The following is a 19,803-nucleotide window of genomic DNA, read 5'->3' as shown; positions in this document are numbered from 1 at the left end:
AACTAACCAATCGAGGCAGCAGTAGACCAGCAACTCCTCTGTGTTCTACCAGGTAAAATTACTGTTTTTGTCAATGGAGTCTGGTGGCTTTGAAGAGAGCATAGATAAGGGCTTCAGTTCCCCGACAGAAAGGGCTAAATATATACGCTAAATATAGCGTACGCTTAAACTGATACTGATCCTTTTAGGTGTCTTAAATACATAAATAAAAAACACTTTTGTTCTGAGAAAGAAAGAAAATAGCAATCGGTACATCTCTATTGACTCAGTGAGTGAGTAATTGTTGTATTTTTTGGTTAAGAACATTCATATTCAGACAACACAAAGGGGGTGGCAAACTGCCACACAGGGCGATATGAGAAAGTGCTAACAGTATTTACTGTGTATATATATATATACTGTATATATAGAACACATAGGGAGTAAATCACTGCCCATCACAATCATGCTTCATAGATGGAAGTAGCCCAACAGACATATTTTACTCCGACTCCTGTGATGGCACAGAGAAGAGGCCAAATGCTGCTAATACGGGGGGGTGGGGGGGACGGTTTGCTACTAGATGGACATTAATAAAGACACTAGAAGACGGAGAAGAGAGAGCCGAGTGCCAGACCAGTTGCTGCTCCGGCGAGCATTCCCAACGCCACGTCTCCTCCGTCTTCACGCTGGCGTTCCTGAATAACAACGTGGTTCACTCCGGGAGCGGGGTACCCACCTAGAACAAAAACATGATGTCTCATTTAAGTTTGCAATTATGGAATTTTAAGCTTGTGTTGAGAAATGTGCAGTTATTTACCTTGGTACTGGTAAGGATAGGCTACAGCGTAGGGCTGCCCGTCAGCAGAGTATACGATCTGTGTAGCCTGTGGTGGAAATCCAACATAGTCTCCATACGGGCCCGGGGCATAACCCTGCTGAAAAATAACAGAAAACAAGACCATGAAGACACTATTGATCCTCTGTGGGATGCTATGCACTAGAAAGCCCTTCACATTACTAAAGAGTCATTTGACTCAGTTAGGGCTGCAGCTAACGATTATTTTCATCATTGATTAATATGTCCATTATTTTCTCGATTAATCGATTAGTTGTTTGGTCTTTAAAATGTCGATCAGTGTTTCCCAAAGCCCAAGATGACGTCAGAGAATCAGAAAATGTTACTTTTTTTCTTAAAAAGTTTTACTAAAATTGATTATCAAAATAGTTGGTGATTAATTTAATAGTTGACAACTAAATAAATTAATCGTTGCAGCCCTAGATTCAGTGATAATTTCACAAATACTGTTTAGTGGAGCATTTAAACACTTCCATTACTCCACTGGTAGATAGCAGTAGACTCCAACTTTATTTGTTGTTATGTCGGGCTGCAACTAATGATTATTTGTATTATCGATTAATCTGTTGACTGTTGAATTTTCTCAATTAATCGATTAGTTGTTTGGTCTACAAAATGTCAATCAGTGTTTCCCTAATGCCCAAGATGACATCCTCAAATGTCTTGTTTTGTCCACAACTCAAAGTTATTCAGTTTACTGTCAGAGAGGAGTAAAGAAACCAGAAAATATTCACATTTAAGAAGCTGGAATCAGAGAATTTTTACTTTTTTTTTCTTAAAAATGTACTCAATGTAAACCAATTATCAAAATAGTTGGTGATTAATTTAATAGTTGACAACTAATCGTTTAATCGTTGCAGCTCTAGATTCAGTGTTAATATCACAAATACTGCTTTGTGGAGCTTTTAAACACTTCCATTACTCCACCAGTAGATGACAGTAGACTCCAACTTTATTTGTTGTCATGTTGGAGTCTTTTGTTTTGGTTTTTGTCAGCTTGGTTTTCCCTTAAGAAGGATCACGTCAAACCAAGCCAAATTGTGCAGTAGAACATATACTGCAATTATATATGACACGTGGTGCAAATTATAAATACAGCATAATAATAAAGTACTATTATTTACAGTTTTTATGCCTTTAACAATGCTTGTCCTTAGATGTAAACAAGACTCATAATTATAGAAACAAATTGTTACTTGGTAACAATCCTATTCGGAGATTTACAGAATTGAGTTTGATAAGTTTATTGAGGAAAAAAATGCACAGGTGCATTGCCAGTAGCTTTAAAGTAAAAAGTGTGTTGAACTAAACTTTTAACATTTTTCTGTCACATGTATAGTAGTTATGCCTTTTACCTGAGGTGGAGGAGCATATTCTGAGTACGGGGGAGGAGCAGATGCCATCACTTCCTGTGCAAAGCCGATCTGAGGTGTAGCAACCACCTAAAAGTAAAAATGAATACAGCACCAATGAGGCCACCTCACCTGAAAGCTGACAACCAACAAAACTGAGCTACATGACGTTTGGACGAATGGACATAGAAGAGAATGACAGAGACAGTTCCTTCTACTGCACTGAGGTTACCGTCATAGAGGTATAATATGAGAGTTGTTTCACACAGCCAGTTTCATGTTCTAAGACTGTATTAGACTGTTTATGTCGCAGCTTATTTATTTAATAAGACAGATAAAGATAGACAGGCTGGTTTTACAACAACTTCCTGTTCTTATTTTGGTTAACAAATCAAAGCTCAAGTGATCTAAGATGTAGCAGAAACTCACCGCATTAATTCTGGCATCCTGAAGAGCCATGGTCCATGCCCTGCAACACAAAGTGGAAACCACAGACATAAAATAGTGTTTATTCTGAAAATAGAACTGAAGCATTCAACTTTAACAACACAGAAACAAAAATAGAGTGACCAAAATAATGCATCAAATTGATAAAATGCCTCAGCACGTATGTGTTGTCTTACAGAGCGTCATCTGCACTATCGGCACACAGGCTGATAACCCGTCCATCTCTGCACACTATCTGGAGCAACGCATCACGCATCTTCCCCTCCGGTGGGTTCAGATCTGAGAAGCAACACAGCAAGAAAAATAGAGAGGTGATGCATTTAAAAAATATGAACACAAGTTGGTTAATAATCTTAAGTGTGAGACGTCCTCATGCAGCAGATGACAAGTAGTACCTTGACATGCAGCAGAGTTGCGGATGTTAATGCAGTCGACCCTCATGTGGATGTCGTCCTCCATGTCGCGCCGTTGTTGATCATTATAGAACATAAGTCGTCCGTCAGACCACAAGTCAAACCAGTTTCTTTTCCACCGACGCAGTATGGTACCTTTTAATGAAAATATGATGTAAGAATCTTTTTACACAACATATCAAATGTCACAGCGTCTTTAAACAGCATTTAATAAGTATTGCCTAATATGGTCAACTGTTAGGGTTATGTCTGGCTACTCACTTTGTCGATGGAGCCAACCACTCTTCACCATAGCCATCTTAGAGGCAACACCTAAAACAATAAAATATATGTATACACATAAATCAGCATCTGTCACACAAAATATGACACAAAATAAGGGCTTCTCCCTCTCCATTATCTCTCTCTGTTGGAAAGATTATATACCTCGCCAAATTGTTGTAATATTTTATACTATACCATATGATACCATAGTGCATTTGATATTCTATTCAATTATGTTATGTTGCTGCACTAAACTACCTATTATATTACATTATATCTTACACTATGTTATACTATATGTTATATTGCTGTACTTAGGGCTGTCACAACATTAGATATTTCACTACACGATTAACGTGACCAAAAGAATTCACAATAACGATATTATTGCGATATAAAATATAGAAAATTTGAAACAAAAAATAATAATAATAATAATAATGCTATCAGTCAAATTAATCTTTAACTTTGTTTATTGCGCATTTTGTCTCTTTTTTTTCAAATGAATTACACTCAAAATACGAGTGTAGGGAGGTAGAGAGAGAGTCTGTAACTATAACTGTACATATAAAATTATTTAAGAGGTGTTGGATTATTTACATGATATTATCATATGTATATTATTAACATGATAAACATTTAATTTTTAAATATCACGGTTATCATCAATACCAGTATATCATGACAACCCTAGTTATACTTTACTTTATACCATATAGTATGTTATATTCTACTGTATTGCAACACTACTACACCTTGTACTATGTCTCATATCCCACACTATATCATAATGTACCATATTATATCGTATTATACAGATAAACACTGAGTACCATTACTTAATCATATATCATATATTAGCCTGGTGTACACTGTTTACATAGACTTGTTGCTGCTATTAATAACACCATTGTCACTTTACCTTGTCTCCAAATATTCTTCTATTTTTATTATATTCTTATTTTAGTTTATGTACCTCCTGTTATTTATGAATTGTTGTACTTATCTAGATGTATTTCATCTCATCTTGTTTGATGACTGGGTGTGGTAAACAAACCTCGTGACTGTTAGCACTATCAGCAGAAGTCCAAACTCAATCATATTTTCAGAACTAAACAGAAAAGCTATAAATAAGTGAGCACAGTGGAGATGACTGAGTTTACTGATTAAAGTTTCAGATATAAAGCTTAATATATCAATACTGTAACTTAATATGAGCTCATGAACAGAAACGTTTGACACCATATGGTAATTAAGGTTAAGTACAACATTAGCAGAGGCTAATGTGACAAAATTGTCAGTTTCAGGGCAGCTATTCCTGTTGAAACAGTCAATTAGTGTTTAATATATTAGAATAATATAATGTTAGTGGTTCATTATACAGTGTTTGGTTCTCTTGGCACCTTTAGCTAACTATAACGGTACCAGATGATGGCTTCAAGTAACAACAGGCCAGATGTGAACAGCTCATCCTCATTTCTTATTAATACAAGTTTGACTAGAGATGATAAATGTACATTAAGTGATCATGTAACATGAAGTATAATAATAACAACACACTTTAACTGATGTGTTTAGCTTAGCTGTGTGTTTTTAGCTAGTTAGTCAGCAGCTTTAATGTTGTTTGTAGCTGTTAGTTCGTTAGCTAGTAGTTAACAGTGTTCACAGTTAGTTGAAACACCTTATAACCGAGAATAAAAGTACATTAATTAGAGTATAATTTGGTTACTTACTTGATTATTTGTGTGTTTTTATGAAGATATGAAGGATTTCGTGATGAGACAGCAAACACGGAAGTGAGATGTACAACAACAAAAAAAAAATGAAGATGTCTTACTCGGAGTCAAAAAAGCGTGACCGATGATTCACCGAGTAGAGCTGGACACTGGACACACACAGCCGTTATTTTTGCTCTGCGATTGTTGCTCTTTTAGCGCCGCCCGCGCGGTGAATCTTCGCATGAGTTTACAATCTTTGGCGTTTGTTTTGGATGACGTCACATATCATCTGACAGCGTTGGAAGTAGTGATGGGAATTCCGGCTCTTTTTAGTGAGCCAGATCATTTGGCTCAGCTCACCAAGAAGAGCCGGCTCTTTCGGCTCCCAAACGGTTCTTCATTTTTACCACTTCTGCCTTTTATAATTCAGCCAAATTTAGCGCTGTTTCTATTTTTGATTAGTATGTTTGCACATATATCACTTAAATTATTCAATATAATTATACTAAACCTTATAATTTCAAGAATGCCATAATTTTACATGCTGCTTCATTTCCGACTGTCACTCATCTTGTCTGCTATTTGCGCACCGCACTCCTCTCTCTTTCTCTCCTCCTCTTCCTCCTGTTCTGTACCTGTAGACCGTCAGCGCGCCGCGCACACCCGCCCCTTCCTGCTTGATCCTTGTCTTTCATCACCTGATTGGTCACACGGACGTCATTAACACAGTGTCCACAGGTGCGTTTTTTATCGCTAGGGTACGCGACGCTTCCCAGCATTGGACGCTTGGTGGGCTGTCACTAGACACAAGGCACTAGGCTCCTGATTAGACGAACGTTTTCCCTCCGTGGGCTGCTGCTCCCATCTATCAAACCGGAAACCGTATGGAGGCTCGTTTGGAAACTTTCTTCTTTTATTTCACGAAAATAGTTCACCGCATTGTGTTTCTGAAAACATTTTAGGCGAGAAATAAGCAACACAGTTGCTAAATCTGTCTTTATTTTGGATCGACAACGTTTATTTTAAAAGATTCTCGGGAATTTCGAGAGGCGGGGAGTCGCGTCGGACGCCCGTGATTTGCATAAAGTAGATAGCCCTCAACTTTATGCAAATAAGGAGCGGGCGTCATGACGCTCCGTTTCTCAAATTGCGACGCCACGCTACCAGAATGCATTGCACGGCTGCTTACATAGGCAATGAATGGGAAGCGTGGAAAGGACGGAGCCTGTGGACACGTACCATCACAGTCAGTGCATGGAGTGCCCGTGGCGCGGAGAAAATCATCCTATCATTCTGCCTTGAATTAATAAAAAAAAAAAAGTCTCTCAGACGGGTGCCGGCTCTTTGAACCGGCTCGTTCGGGACCGACACATCACTAGTTGGAAGGTGTTGGCAAACGCAGCAACACCGGGGGGGCGGTGGTAGGTGGGGAGTTAGGAGACTTGTGCACAAATAACCGTTGGAGATGCCGCTATCCGCTGCGCATGCGGGACACAAACTCACACAAGCATAAAAAGTTATATCCTGTAACCGAGTGTGCACAGGAGGGAAACTGGTAGAGTCGTTTCATTACCCGCCCGGTGAAACCCATCAAGTGTCTCTCTAAGCCACTGCCCGCCGGGCGACCCTGGTGTTAGAAAACAAGTCCATCAAACTCTCCGAACAGTTTGAGAGCTAACGAAGAAGAAGCTAAACAAGCTAACCTGACATGGCGACGGCTATTTACCTGGAACATTACCTGGACAGTGAGTACTCAGGGCTATACAGCACTGCTGTTAACATGTTAAACATCTTACGGGTGTTTGAGGATTAGTTTTACTGTGTTGAATACTTTATTTAGCTTGGCAGAGAGCAGCACGGCGCGTTAGCAACATGCTAGCTGTCACTAGCTAGCTAACTAGCTAACTGATTAGCATCTCTGTTGGTGGTGTAAAGTTGAGGAAAACTCTACACAATATGGTGTTAAACTCACTCAATATTAGCTGGACAGATGTCAAATATTAGAGTTAAGCGTTTCTGGTTGTGTCAGATGAGCTAACTGTGTGACCTAGAAACTATCAGTGGTTTAATCAGGTTGTTAGAGATGTTGTTGTCTTACTCAGTGATATAAAACGTGTTCATTGTGTCTGTTTTGGGTCAACATGTGTGTTTGCTGTATGGTAGACACCGTGCATCTGCAACCTGTTGATAACCGCGTTGTTTCCAGTAAAGCTTTTACGCGCCGGAGCTGGGCGGGGTGTCAGATGTGCGTCACATAAAGTAACGTTACTGTTGTTTCTGAATGCTTGAAGCACCAGCTCTGAAACCATAAACACCTGTAGTCAATGCATTTTCCATGTGGGTCAAACTGAATGTACTTTATCTGCTTTACACTCAGTTTTTGCAAAACTGTAAACAACACAACTCATTGCTTTACACTCAGTTTGCAATTTAATAGATAGATAGATAGATAGATAGATAGATAGATAGATAGATAGTAACTTTATTGATCCCGAGGGAAATTCAAGTTTCCAGCATCACAGTTCCACAGTGTAAAACATGTTAGTAAAGGCAGTAAAAAAGTTAGTTGTACAAAAAAATATACCAGATATAAAAAAAACAAGGAGATGAAGAAAACTGTTAAAAGTGAATATAGTGCAGGGTAACAGCTGTGATACACGACTATTAAAAAAGTGAATATAGTGCAGAAGAGACTGTTAAAAATGAGTATAGTGCAGGGTAACTCCAGTAGCTTAGTCTATGACAGAGCACTGTGTGCATTATCTGTCCTGCAGACCGTCCTCCTTTGATTATTGCAGGTTTAACATTACAAAAATCTGTCGGGCTATAGTCCAGACACTCATGGACATTAGTTGAATTTTACCTGGAATGACGGTACATCGATTAAGTGGATATATAAGTGAAGTGTTCATGAAATGTCTCTCTCTTGGTCTTTTTCATCCTAATGTCTATTTCCTCTCTAGGTATTGAAAACCTACCATGTGAGCTGCAGAGAAATTTCACTTTGATGCGGGACCTGGACAACAGGACTGAAGGTGATCATTTAATCTCATAAAAATTGTTATCATCAAAATTCTGTATGGATTTAAAGCCCCTACTACACACATGGTCTACCTGCACAGAAGTTAGAAGAGGTCTAACCAGGCAAAATAAATTGTCAGGTCAGTGTGGGTGTGCACAGACTGAGCTTGATTGGCATCATCTTGACTTGCACTTTTATAGGCCTGTCACAATAATTATTATATCGCCTTATTGTTCAACATATGGACATTATGATGTCAGCATAAACAGCAGGGTTTTCCCTACCATTATAAGACTTGGACATTGCGCATTTTTGTTAACAGAACCTGAATGTCCATTTTATTTATTGTTTTGTTTGTGTGGTTTTATTTTATGTTTTATTTATTTAGGATATTTTAATATTTTTCACATTCTAATTCTACTCTGAATATCTTTAAGAATTAAACATTCATTCCTATTTGAGAGGGAGCACTTGCATTTTTATGCTATTATATTATCATTATATCGGTGGCATAAAATTATCTTAAAATTACAATAATATTGTTTATCACAATTATTTCTTCCAACAAATTTAGTTATTGTGACAGGCCTACGCTTTTACGATTTTTACAAGTTTATGTAGTTTTGGTGACTTCATGTAATGCGATGGTGGCAGGTGACCTGACATTTTTACCTGCCACAGCCAACATTTACCTGTATTTGGCAGGTGACATGCTAATTTGATTCCCTGGGTGTAGCTAATAGCATTACCAATGGCTTAGCTCATTTAAATGTTTCAATAAACAAGGCCAGTTTAGGTGAGCCTTGGAACTGGTTCACCTAAATTGTTATTAGTTACTCTTGTGCAGTTCCTGCTTTGTCAAAATGTCTGCTGTGGAAGAATATTTATCAGCTACAATAACTGAAAATATGTGAGTAGGCGTGCAGCAGGGCCTCTAAGTGTAGCATTCTTTGTGTTTTACCATTTTAACCCAATGTAGATAATCAGGCTTACAAGTATTGTGCCAATCGATACTGTTTTTTCCAGCACTGTAATAATCATGTTGTTGTGCAGAAAAGAAAGGAGAGATCGACAAACTGGCTGAAGAGTACATTGCGAAGGTGAAGAACCTTGCCTCAGAACAGAGAGTGGAACACCTGCAGAAGATCCAACATGCCTACAGCAAGTGCAAAGAGTTCAGCGATGACAAAGTCCAGCTCGCAATGCAGACATACGAAATGGTCAGTTTCCTGTCACTGTAATTTAGATGCACTATTATAAAGATTTTATAATGTTAACATGTTGAAAGTAAGCGTGAAAGGGATAGTTTGGTTGTTTTGAAGTGGGGTTGTATGAGGTACTTCTCCATAGACAGTGTATTACTATTATTACACTGACTATGGAGAAATACCTCATACAACCCCACTTCAAAACAATCCGAACTATCCCTTTAAGTCACACTTTATTGTACTAAATTATTTTCGTTAAGTATATTCCTAATTTGCAAATGAAACCATGCACATGATCAGGTTCTAATCTACGTGATATCCTTTTACTACAGGTGGACAAACACATCCGTAGACTGGATGCAGATCTGGCGCGGTTTGAGAACGAGCTAAAGGAGAAACTGGAAATGAGCGGCTACGAAAGTACAGACGGAAGAGCACCGAAGAGTAAGTTGGTTACCTGAAAGGCCTTCGTCATAAGACAAAACTGATATATTTACATTTTATAAATGTAAATATTTCCCACAGAGGCTGAATCCCGGGGGCTGAGAGAAAAGCGTACACCCAGAGGAAGAGCAAAGAAAGGTTCTGATGAAGATTCGCCCAAAAAGAAAAAGATAAAGAACAGGTATGTTTGGGCTGGTGGCTCAGTCAGGCACTACACATTTTAATCAGACCTGAAAATACTTTATTATTCTTACCAGTGTTAATTTAGATTATTAATGAATCATTAATTTGTCCCCTTTAATCATGTTTAATTCTAACCATGCTCTATATATTATTCTTGGACTTGTAGCCCAGAGTTGAGTGATGCTCTCCTGCCGATGCAACCATCAGACGTTTTGGACATGCCAGTCGATCCCAACGAGCCTACGTACTGCCTGTGCCATCAGGTGTCATATGGAGAGATGATTGGATGCGATAACCCAGATGTAGGCTTCTTTCTTACTAAAATTATATTTGACAAGTTTCTTTACTATCAGAACCAGTTTGACTTCCTGTTTCGGTGAGAGATTCTTAATACTGACATTGTTTTTCATCTCTTAGTGTCCGATTGAGTGGTTTCACTTTGCTTGTGTTGATCTCGCCTCAAAACCCAAAGGAAAATGGTAAGAAGTTTGAATTAGTTCAATGCATGGCAACCTAGAGTTGTTTATGAAAAAGATGATATTTGATTGTCTTGCGTGCTTTAACATATTTTTCCCTCCTAAATCTTTCAGGTTTTGTCCGAGGTGCAACCAAGACAAGAAGAAGAAATGAGGTTTCTCACTTTCAGATATACCTAAAGGGTAGCTTAGGTATTTTTCAACCTGGATTCTGTTTTCCCATGTTTTTGTGTCTAAGTCACTAATGGGGACAAACGTTTTTGAAATTGGTCCAGTATTGAGGGAGAACACTGCAGACAGTAGCCGTGAAACAAGCTGCAATGTAATCCTATCCTGTAATCCGTAAATGTATGTATGTACGGTGTTGTCAGAGTTTGTTGTGTTGGAGTACAGAAAGTGTAGGTTTTCAATGTCATGGATGAATATTTAGATGATTTCAATAATGTGGATGAGGCCTAAACCGCTCACAAGATTTCAGAACAAGCGAGACTTGGTTAGACACAATAACAAACAGACCAGATCAAGGGAAAAGTATCTCCACAGTGATGTGTCAGCACTAAAGAAAGGTCTGGCTCCACACGTTATCATTCTGCTACAGGGCTTGTTTGTATTTCTTTAAACCAATCAAACTTATCTTTGGCGTTGCTAAGCACAGGATGCAGCGGCGGTGCCCTTCAAAATAGATAGCGGAAGGGGAGGAAAATGCTGGCAAGCTAAGGGACCGTTCACATGCCGCGTATAAAACGAGTGGAAAAGCCACTTTTATCAAAGCTGCTTCGGGAGGTTGCGTTACTGCCGTTACTGCCTGCCGTTACTAAGCAACCAAAACCTGCATGCTGCAATGACAATGATGAATTTGCAGTAATTTAGCAGTAAAAGCCTCACTGACTAAACTAAACAAAGTCAAAACAATCCAGCACCGTCAATTCTTCAAGTAGCTTTACACTCAATTTCTCTGTCAGTCTGGCTGACCTTTCAACCACATGTGGTGACGTTCTGGCACAGAAAAGGTGATGCATGTAAAGTAGTTAGTGGGACTGAGCATAAAGCTCTGGGTGGTGGCTGTGATTGGTTGTTCCTTGTCACATGACACGCAGCATTCCAAAAGTTGAACTTTATTTTATCTCAGGGCGTGTACGGCCCCTTATACCCACAGTCCACATCCGGTTAACCAGACTAAGCAAAAGGTAAGAAAATGGTTTTATTTCTCTGTAAGGTCCTTTCCATAAGGTTGTCAGACACTTATAATAACAATCTGAGCCTGTCAGTGGCAAAAACAACAAACGCTTGTTAGTGGACGTACATTGACAGTGAGGAGTTGTCCCGAAGGATTACATTACAGCCCGTTTAGCGGCTGCAGCTCTATCGTTCAATACTGACCAATTTATACACAAAAACATGGGAAAATAGAGTCCAGGTTGAAAAACACCAAAGTTACCCTTGAGCTAATAATGTATGTATTTTTTGTGTAGTTTAATAGTGTAATATATATATATTTCAAATCCTATAACTCTCCATAGACTTGGTGGGTCATACAGCTTTTTCTAAAGGCCTAATCCGGAGTATAGCTACACCGTTATCTCTCCTAACAATCAGAAAGTCCTTCCTATAAGTCATATATTGTATATATATATATATTATCATCATTACTAACATACTCAGAAATCTTGGATTGTGGCTTTAGCATACTTGAAATATGAATTTTATAAAGAACTATTTTTTAAAACGAATCAACAGCCTGCTGAGAATTTACGATTTTAAAAACCTTTAAATCTTTACCAAATGTCGGTGGTGAAAGGAATTATGTGTCAGATATTCAGTTACTACCTCCTGAGGGAATACATCAGCACTGCAAAATGACTGCAATTGATACCAGTGTAAGAAAATATGATGTTTTGATTATCTTAAACCAAACAAGCAAAGCAATGTAAGTTCATTTCTTTATTGATTATCAAAGAACCTGCGACATGTTTGAATGTATTGTGGTACTAACGGTCAGTCAGTCAGTCAGTGTCTCATGTCAACTGAATGAGGTATTTAAGCACTTTGGATGAAATTGTCCCCTGAAGAGGTTTGATACTGCAGGCTTGGTTTTATGATAATCTCATTTAAAACTTTGCCATCATTTCAAACCATATGAAAATGCAGTATATATACATATAGATATGTTTTGTATGATATGAAACAATATTTTGTGGACACAGTTTTTTTTTTCTTTCCAAAGATATATATGTTGTATTGCTTACTTATTGGTGTGCACTCAAATTTTATTTAATAGGATTTTAGCGTCTTCTTTCATATTCAGCTGTGAATATCACTCACTTTTAGGTGTAAGCCACAAATAAACGAGCCAAAGTCTTTGTATTTTGTTAAAATTCTGTATTTTATAACAAATAAATATTCACTATTATTCATGCATTTTTTCATTCATTGCCGTTTGTAATGGAGCGTGTGATGCAAGTTTAAAATGACCTTTTACACCTAGTGGTAACTAGTGCTGTCTTTTATTGAGTTGTGTCTAGAAGGTAACCCCTAAACTGCAAAAACTCTCGCGAGACTCATCGCCCAACGACCTATCCTAACCAAAACCATTCAAGGTCAATGCCTAAACTTTTTCGCAATTTGTGCTTTTTAGTTTCTGCTAATTATTTTCTCGATTAATCTATTAGTGGTTTGGTCTATAAAGTGTCAGAAAATGTGAATCAGTGTTTCCCAAAGCCCAAGATGACGTCCTCAAATGTCTTGTTTTGTCCACAACTCAAAAATATTCTGTTTACTTTCATAGAGGAGTAAATAACCAGTTTGAATACATTTTATAAAAATAGTTGGCTATTAATTTAATATTTGACAACTAATCGATAACTAATTGCTGCTGTAATTTCATAGAACATCAGTACGTCGGGTGATTTGCAGTCTGAAAGGTCAGAGAAGGGACTGAGAACAGAAGAGTTTTAAAATCCATCATCAGACTCTTCGTCCCAGCTGCACTTTTCTTGCGTGGTCTTAGTGAAATCCATTTCCACGTCGTAAACAAAGTCAGGATCATCTTTGCGTGTCCTGTTCTTCTCGAACAGTTCGTCCATTTGGCCCTTCTTGCGAGCCAGCTCCTCATCGTCCAATTTGTTCAGGTCCTCGTCGGGGTCCAAGCGGAACGAGGACAGGCTGTCCTCCAGGCTGAGGCCTTGCATGTGATCTCGCAGGATGATGTGAAGCTTCTCCAGCTGGCTCTGGGACACGTCCTCCAGGTAGTCCCTGTGCCGAGGGTGGCTCTTCAGCCTCTCTGCAGCCATGCTGTAGTCTGGAGGTTAAAGAGAGAGGGCATCGAGGGTTCAAACTGCTCTGTGGAAGTCTACAAGGTCAGATTAACCTGCTAGGAGGCCTACACTGACCCCATGTTCCTCCAGACTTTGTGAGTATACATCAGGTACCGGCATGCACACATCCTACTGTATGTGGCAAGTTCATTATTTTCCCCAGGGCCCCAGAAACTTATGTGGAAGTCTTCCTGCCCAGTTTGTGGTAATTTCATTGAACAGATTTTGGAATATGTATCATAGGAGCATAATTAGGGATGCACCGATCCGACTTTTTCAGTCCCGATAGCAATATAGATAACTGGCTTTGGGTATCGGCCGACAACAAGTACTGATCTGATACCAGTGTTTAATAAATCAGCTGTATGCCTCACTGTGTGGACGTGACTGGGATCATTCTTTTATGTGTAAAGAAACATCAGGCTCGACTTAAACATTCCTAACTTTGTAAAACAAATTGTCACAAATAAATACATAGATCAAAATTAGTAATTAAAGAATTAAATTAGAATTCAAATTTCCAGTGTATAATGTAATGTAGTACCGATACTGTATCGGCCCGATATCCGATCCGGTATCGATATCGGTGCATCCCTAAGCATAATATAAACTCAAATACCTTAATTAAGGTTTTGATACAGGACCCTCACCAAGACAGACCTCAGAATCAGATAGAAATTAAGGACCATCCTTAAAGCCCTTATCCTTGGAGTTCACACGTGTTTGCATTTATTCCCATTAAAAACTTGCAGTTAATTAGGGCTGCAACTAACGACTATTTTCATTATATTCTCAATTAATCGATTAGTTCGGTCTATAAAATGTCAGAAAATGGTGAAAAACGACCGGTGTTTCCCAAAGCCCAAGATATTCAATTTACTGTCATAGAGGAGGAAAGAAACCAGAAAATATTCACATTTAAGAAGCTGGAATCAGAGAATTTAGACACTTTCTACCTATTATTATTCTTTATTATTCAAACCAATTATCAAAATAGTTGGCGATTAATTTAATAGTTGACAACTAATCGATTAATCGTTGCAGCTCTAATGTTTATTATTATTATTATTATTATTAATTGCCACAAACCAAGAGCAAAGTAGTATATCTGAGGGTCCAGAGGCCAGAGTTGCCCACTGTGCCCAGCTGGTAGTCCAGCCTGAAAACCTGCAGCACTTTTCACTGGATATAGTCTAAATTGAACACAATATTATGCTGAAATAGCGAGTTAATTAACAATAACTGTACTGTAAAAAAATAAATACATAAAAGAAGAAGAAATTGTAGCAGTAACTATTTTAGGGGCCCATCCTCTAAAGCGGGCTTTATGGGATTCCAGGGGAATTAGATTACTGGGATTATTTTAATAAAACGGGTGAAAAATAAAACTAAAAAAGTTGTTTGCATGTATTAGTTGTTTGGACTATAAAATGGCAGAAAATGGTGAAAAACTATTGGTGTTTCCGTAAGCCCAAGGTGACAGTTTACTGTCATAGAGAAGGAAAGAAAGCAGAAAATATTCACATTGAAGAAGCTGGAATCCTATTATTATTCTTTATTATTCAAACCGATTAATCAAAATAGTTGGCGATAAATTGAATAGTTGACCACTAATCGATTAATCATTGCAGCTCTAATGTTAACAATTATTATTATTATTATTATTATTATTATTATTATTATTAATTGCCACAAACTAATAGCAAAGTCCCACTTTGCCCAGCTGGCAGTCCAGCCTGAAAACCTGCAGCACTTTTTCACTGGATATAGTCTAAATTGAACACAATATTAATGTAAAATCGCGAGTTAAATAACTGTACTGTAAAAAAATAATAATAATAATAATAAAAGAAGAAGAAATTGTAGCAGTAACAATTTGATGGTTTTACAGTGGGATTACATTACTGGGATTATTTTAATAAAAAAAAGGGTGAAAAATGAATTATAAAAAGTTGTTTGCATGTATAAAATAATAAATAAAATAAAAAAATAATAAAATAATTGCTTTGCCTTACCAGAATATTTTGAGAAGTTCCTCACAGGTATTATTCTTTTCCTCACATGTTGAGTCTCCTTGTGTTGATAAATTAAGACTATAGATGGAGGACTGAACTGAACTCCACATCGCTTTGCCTCGAAACTCATCTTATATTTTATATCTGCAGCTGTTTAACTTCAACTGGTCTCCATTTAAAGTTAATCTGTAAAAGACTGAAACATGTTAACCATAATAACTAACATATTGTGTATAATAAGCGTTTAACAGGCGAGTTTCAGAGATGAGTTATTAACGTTGCCTGGGTGCTTAATCGGTCTGGAACCTTCTGTCCTGGCTGAAGCCTGCCTACATTTAGAGTAAATATTTGTTAAAGTATTATTCAATAACAATGAAGGTAATGATTAGTATCTGATTATCCAAGTAGCTCTGTTTTATACATAATTATTGCCTCAGAGCTTTCACACAATGCCGTTTATTTATTCTTTCTAGTCAGGCATCATTGCAACTTCAAAAAGGGTCCTTCGACATTCATTTCCGTAAACAATTTGAAAGTAGCTAGTTCTTTGAATACACCCATGAGCTAAACCTGAGCTAAACAGGCTCTTTAAAGCTCCTTATAGTTACTATTTTATTACTATTTTGATGTATTTTGTACTTTTTTCTGCGTTGGCTTGTTTATCGACATGTCATTGTTGGATCGAAGAAGGTAAGATAACTTTATATATTGTTAAACCTCCTAGCTAAAACAGATAAACACTGATTAGTTGTGATTGTGTGTCACCTAAACTATAATTTCTGCATGACAGGCAAGACAGGGGAGAGGATTTCTCTACTGTAATGCAGCAGAAAACAGTCTTTTCTCTTCTTATGCATTAAAAAAAGAAGTTCCAGTATTTATTTCATTGCACGATTTGTATGTATGTGTTTTTATTTTATTATTGTATTCTTTATGCTGTTATTTATATTCTGTGTAAGTACATTGAGAGAGCTGCATAAAAACCAGAGTCAAATTCCTTGTATGTATATACTTAAATAAACCTGATTCTGATAAAGTCTCTGCTCTGTTTAGTCTTGTGGTCTTGACGAATACAACCTGCATATTGTTTGTAGATGAGAAGAAGAATGAGAACCACTGTGGTCTTCTGAAGCAGGGGCTTGAATCCTCGCTGGTTTCAGTGGAGATCACCAAGAAGGGTTTCCACAGGTATTTGTAGTGTATTTTCAAACATGGAACAATAACCATCTTTGTGAGTGGAATGATTAAATGATTTCTGGTGTTTCTGTGTTTTAGGGAGGTGGTAACCACCGTGGAGCTCAGCCCTGATGTTCTCAGTGGGGTCCGAGTTCTGCTGGTTCACAGATGGCCCAGAGGCATCTATGTTGATCTGTACCAGCTTGCATCCTTGAGTGATCACATTGATTGGCAGGTAAGACTGACACTTGTTAGACTTTTATTTATATCAAGCAACTGTGGAGAAACAGCACATTTGTGGAAATAAATATCACAAACCACATTCATGTATTAATGTGTATTCATCTCTGTAAGATATTACTAGATTCAGCCATTGACCTGGAGGTGCCTGCTCACAAGACTGCGGGATTTGTCAGCTATGTGTATCTTACCCCTGATGGACCAACTCCCAGACTGCTAAAAGTAACACTTCCCATACACGGACGCTACCACGAACCTTCTTTTGATGGCAAAATGTTTACATCTGTCGACATAGAAGCTCCAGAGTTGCTGCTGCGGGCTGAAAAATGTAAGCAGATCATGTTTATCCTCTAATCATGTATGCCTCTCTTCTCAGAAACTATAGAAATATATTAGGAAAAAATAGGTAATGCTGCACTGGGTAAAGAAACTCAGTGTTGGTAATGTTGAAGTAAAAAAAAAACAGGTGCTCTTCAAGAATAGGGCGAGTAGTCAAATAAATATATTAAAAAAACAATGACTGTCCAGTTTATTATTAAAGGAAATCATTGGTATTAGATGGCCGTCTGGAAAACATCCGAGGCACTCTGATTGTGAGTTAAAAATCCTTTATTATATCATGGATGACCACCAACAAGTCTTCATCAGGGTGTGAAGTGTAATCATTCAGACTGCCATCTAATACCAAGGACTTCATTTAATAGTAAGCTGTACAGTCATGTTTTTTTGTTCTATATTAATAAATATTTTAATATTGTTAGGTATATTTGGGGATTTTTAGTTGAGTGAATATACCAATAACTTTTATTGTTAAAACAATAACTTGCCTAAATGCCCTTTTGTCAGAAACACTGGATGAAAAATGTCGCTGACGGAGACAGAAAATTAAGTGTTTGTCTTAATCCAAACTTCTTTCTTATTTCTAGGTATGCAGCTTAACAACGTAGAGCCTCATACTATCGTGGACGCCCCGTGTACTCACGACAATTCGAGCACATGTCCGTGGGTTAAACTCCAGCTTCAGCAGGTGCTTCTCTATAAATCTTCTCTTCACGTCCAACTTTCTATAATACTAAATGTGTATTTTCTGCTCATTTTCTTTTATCACTCAAAAAATATCTCGTATCCTGTAGGATCGAGGCCCCGTGGGCGTCCAGTTTCCAGTTGGTGACGGGTCTTTGGTGGCACCTGTGTGCGGTGGAACCCTTCTAGTCACAATGCTCTGCTGTGTGGCGTTGTCCAAACACATGTGGAAACATCGGATCAGTTAAACAGTGACAACATAGCTTGTATTAAACAGCTAGCATTACTATGGCATTACTATGATCAAAGTCAGGATGGGTCACCTTATTTTCTAAGGTGACACAAACAGAGAAGGTCTATTTTATTTTATCAGTCCAGGTTTAAAAGTTGAGGAGGTTCCAGGTTTTACTGGAGTAATCCAGATAATTCAGTTAATAAAAAGTTTCTTGTAAAAGACCCCAGTTACTGTAAGTAAACATCTGTATGTTGGTTTGTCCTCTACTTGTTGTGCAAGATTTCCTCCTCTTATGATCTTGGCACAGAAGTAGGATCATAGCCCAGATCATACCGGAAGATGACACTTCTATATTTAAATTAAGACACAACCTGCTCAACTCACGATTAGACCTTGAATTCTGGGTGCTTTATCCTTAATGTGGAGATGATAAAAAAGGAAAGACTAGGACAGCACTCCAACATAACTTTTTAATTTGCCACACGGACGTTTTGTGTATATTCTGGCAATTTCTACTTCGTTATTTATTCAAACACCTTTATCCCAACTGCAAACAATAATTTAAACTCTGAATAATAAAAAGCAAAGACTTGTTGAGCATTGGAAATTGTGTAGATTGAGCACAATATGTATACTGAGATGATTGGTGTAGATGTAGATGATTGGTGTAAAAAAGATGTATAGAAGTAACAAACTTTCTTTCTTTCTTTGTGGATGTGTCAGAGGTCATGGTCATAAACATCACAGTAATTAGACTACCGTCTTTAATCTTTTCAGTCTGTCAGTAAAAACGTATGTTGTGCAGCCACTCGTTGTTCAAGCACATATAACTTTACATTAAATTCTTGTGGATTCTCGTTCCCAAAGATACCGAATATGTCAGGCTGAATCATTTGGGAGTATATATATAAAATGAGGTGCAAGACATCTTGAATGTTTGCCAAAAAAACACAGAGGGTTTAAATATTTCAGTCAGTGTAAACATCATATAGCTTCAATGAAGAACTGGAACAAGCTGATATGAAATGTGTATATATTAAAGATACGGTCAGACAGTATGGTATAAGATGTTTTTTCCAACCATTAAGCTATCTAAAAGGGAAATTAAAGGAAACTGGGGCGTTACAGTTGCTCTTATTTAAACATAAAGAAATGTAAGAAAATAGTAATAAAGGAGTATGTAACATGTAAATTATGTGCATAATGCTACAGTGTGTACATAATGTTACAATATAACAAAATGTATGTAAAGAAAAATAAGTAACTACTAAAATTAATTAAGTAAATTAATAATACAAATTAAAAATAAGAAAATTAAAATGTAAGAAATATGAAAATATGTACAAATATATGCATTCAGACGTTTTAATAATAATTAAAATAATAAAAAATAAACCACAGTGCAAATAAGTAAATAAAAAATGCTTATAAGTAA

The 19,803-nt window shown here is 37.4% G+C and overlaps 4 protein-coding genes across 6 annotated transcripts; 2 read left to right on the top strand and 2 right to left on the bottom strand.

Annotated features, from left to right (window-relative positions):
* Positions 1-252: 252 nt before the first annotated feature.
* On the bottom strand, positions 253-5,261 carry plekhb2 (pleckstrin homology domain containing, family B (evectins) member 2). Of its 3 annotated transcripts, none has more exons than XM_037771293.1 (8): positions 5,048-5,194; positions 3,312-3,362; positions 3,033-3,185; positions 2,814-2,916; positions 2,620-2,659; positions 2,194-2,280; positions 800-917; positions 253-718 (listed from the first exon to the last, which is right to left on the bottom strand). In XM_037771293.1, exons 2-8 carry the CDS (start codon positions 3,346-3,348, stop codon positions 582-584), a joined length of 675 nt encoding a protein of 224 aa, XP_037627221.1. In that variant the 5' UTR covers positions 3,349-3,362; positions 5,048-5,194; the 3' UTR covers positions 253-581. The 3 variants fall into 3 exon arrangements, with proteins under 3 accessions (XP_037627221.1, XP_037627223.1, XP_037627222.1); XM_037771295.1 differs by having other exon boundaries at positions 800-914; XM_037771294.1 differs by having other exon boundaries at positions 576-718; positions 5,152-5,261.
* A 1,150-nt stretch (positions 5,262-6,411) lies between these two features.
* Positions 6,412-12,781, top strand: ing5a (inhibitor of growth family, member 5a). The gene is made up of 8 exons (XM_037771291.1): positions 6,412-6,777; positions 7,996-8,067; positions 9,108-9,274; positions 9,595-9,706; positions 9,788-9,887; positions 10,056-10,191; positions 10,307-10,368; positions 10,480-12,781. Exons 1-8 carry the CDS (start codon positions 6,741-6,743, stop codon positions 10,517-10,519), a joined length of 726 nt encoding a protein of 241 aa, XP_037627219.1. The 5' UTR covers positions 6,412-6,740; the 3' UTR covers positions 10,520-12,781.
* Positions 12,782-13,160: 379 nt separating this feature from the next.
* Positions 13,161-16,075, bottom strand: cep19 (centrosomal protein 19). The gene is made up of 2 exons (XM_037771304.1): positions 15,695-16,075; positions 13,161-13,663 (listed from the first exon to the last, which is right to left on the bottom strand). The coding sequence occupies exons 1-2, from the start codon at positions 15,822-15,824 to the stop codon at positions 13,317-13,319; spliced, it is 477 nt and encodes a 158-aa protein (XP_037627232.1). The 5' UTR covers positions 15,825-16,075; the 3' UTR covers positions 13,161-13,316.
* A 122-nt stretch (positions 16,076-16,197) lies between these two features.
* pigx (phosphatidylinositol glycan anchor biosynthesis, class X) lies at positions 16,198-19,238 on the top strand. Its single transcript, XM_037771284.1, has 6 exons — positions 16,198-16,384; positions 16,789-16,882; positions 16,970-17,105; positions 17,225-17,438; positions 18,037-18,137; positions 18,244-19,238. The coding sequence occupies exons 1-6, from the start codon at positions 16,321-16,323 to the stop codon at positions 18,379-18,381; spliced, it is 747 nt and encodes a 248-aa protein (XP_037627212.1). The 5' UTR covers positions 16,198-16,320; the 3' UTR covers positions 18,382-19,238.
* The last annotated feature ends 565 nt before the right edge of the window (positions 19,239-19,803 follow it).

Source organism: Sebastes umbrosus, chromosome 5 (assembly GCF_015220745.1).
Source record: "Sebastes umbrosus isolate fSebUmb1 chromosome 5, fSebUmb1.pri, whole genome shotgun sequence".
NCBI lineage: Eukaryota > Metazoa > Chordata > Actinopteri > Perciformes > Sebastidae > Sebastes > Sebastes umbrosus.
Note: the sequence above shows the minus strand (reverse complement) of the source record. Positions and strands in the feature narration are given on the sequence as shown.

Excerpts from the sequence above, each read along its gene's own strand:
- plekhb2 (XM_037771294.1), bottom strand. The coding sequence starts at position 3,348 with ATGGCTATGGTGAAGAGTGGTTGGCTCCATCGACAAA. Across the intron at positions 2,660-2,813 it reads GATAGTGCAGATGACGCTCT|GGCATGGACCATGGCTCTTC; the intron begins GTAAGACAACAC and ends TTTGTGTTGCAG. Across the intron at positions 719-799 it reads CTATCCTTACCAGTACCAAG|GTGGGTACCCCGCTCCCGGA; the intron begins GTAAATAACTGC and ends TTTTTGTTCTAG.
- ing5a (XM_037771291.1), top strand. The coding sequence starts at position 6,741 with ATGGCGACGGCTATTTACCTGGAACATTACCTGGACA. Across the intron at positions 9,888-10,055 it reads AAGAAAAAGATAAAGAACAG|CCCAGAGTTGAGTGATGCTC; the intron begins GTATGTTTGGGC and ends TTGGACTTGTAG. Across the intron at positions 10,192-10,306 it reads TTGGATGCGATAACCCAGAT|TGTCCGATTGAGTGGTTTCA; the intron begins GTAGGCTTCTTT and ends TTCATCTCTTAG.
- cep19 (XM_037771304.1), bottom strand. The coding sequence starts at position 15,824 with ATGAGTTTCGAGGCAAAGCGATGTGGAGTTCAGTTCAGTCCTCCATCT. Across the intron at positions 13,664-15,694 it reads GAACTTCTCAAAATATTCTG|ACTACAGCATGGCTGCAGAG; the intron begins GTAAGGCAAAGC and ends TTTAACCTCCAG.
- pigx (XM_037771284.1), top strand. The coding sequence starts at position 16,321 with ATGTATTTTGTACTTTTTTCTGCGTTGGCTTGTTTATCGACATGTCAT. Across the intron at positions 17,439-18,036 it reads GCTGCTGCGGGCTGAAAAAT|GTATGCAGCTTAACAACGTA; the intron begins GTAAGCAGATCA and ends TCTTATTTCTAG. Across the intron at positions 18,138-18,243 it reads TTAAACTCCAGCTTCAGCAG|GATCGAGGCCCCGTGGGCGT; the intron begins GTGCTTCTCTAT and ends CGTATCCTGTAG.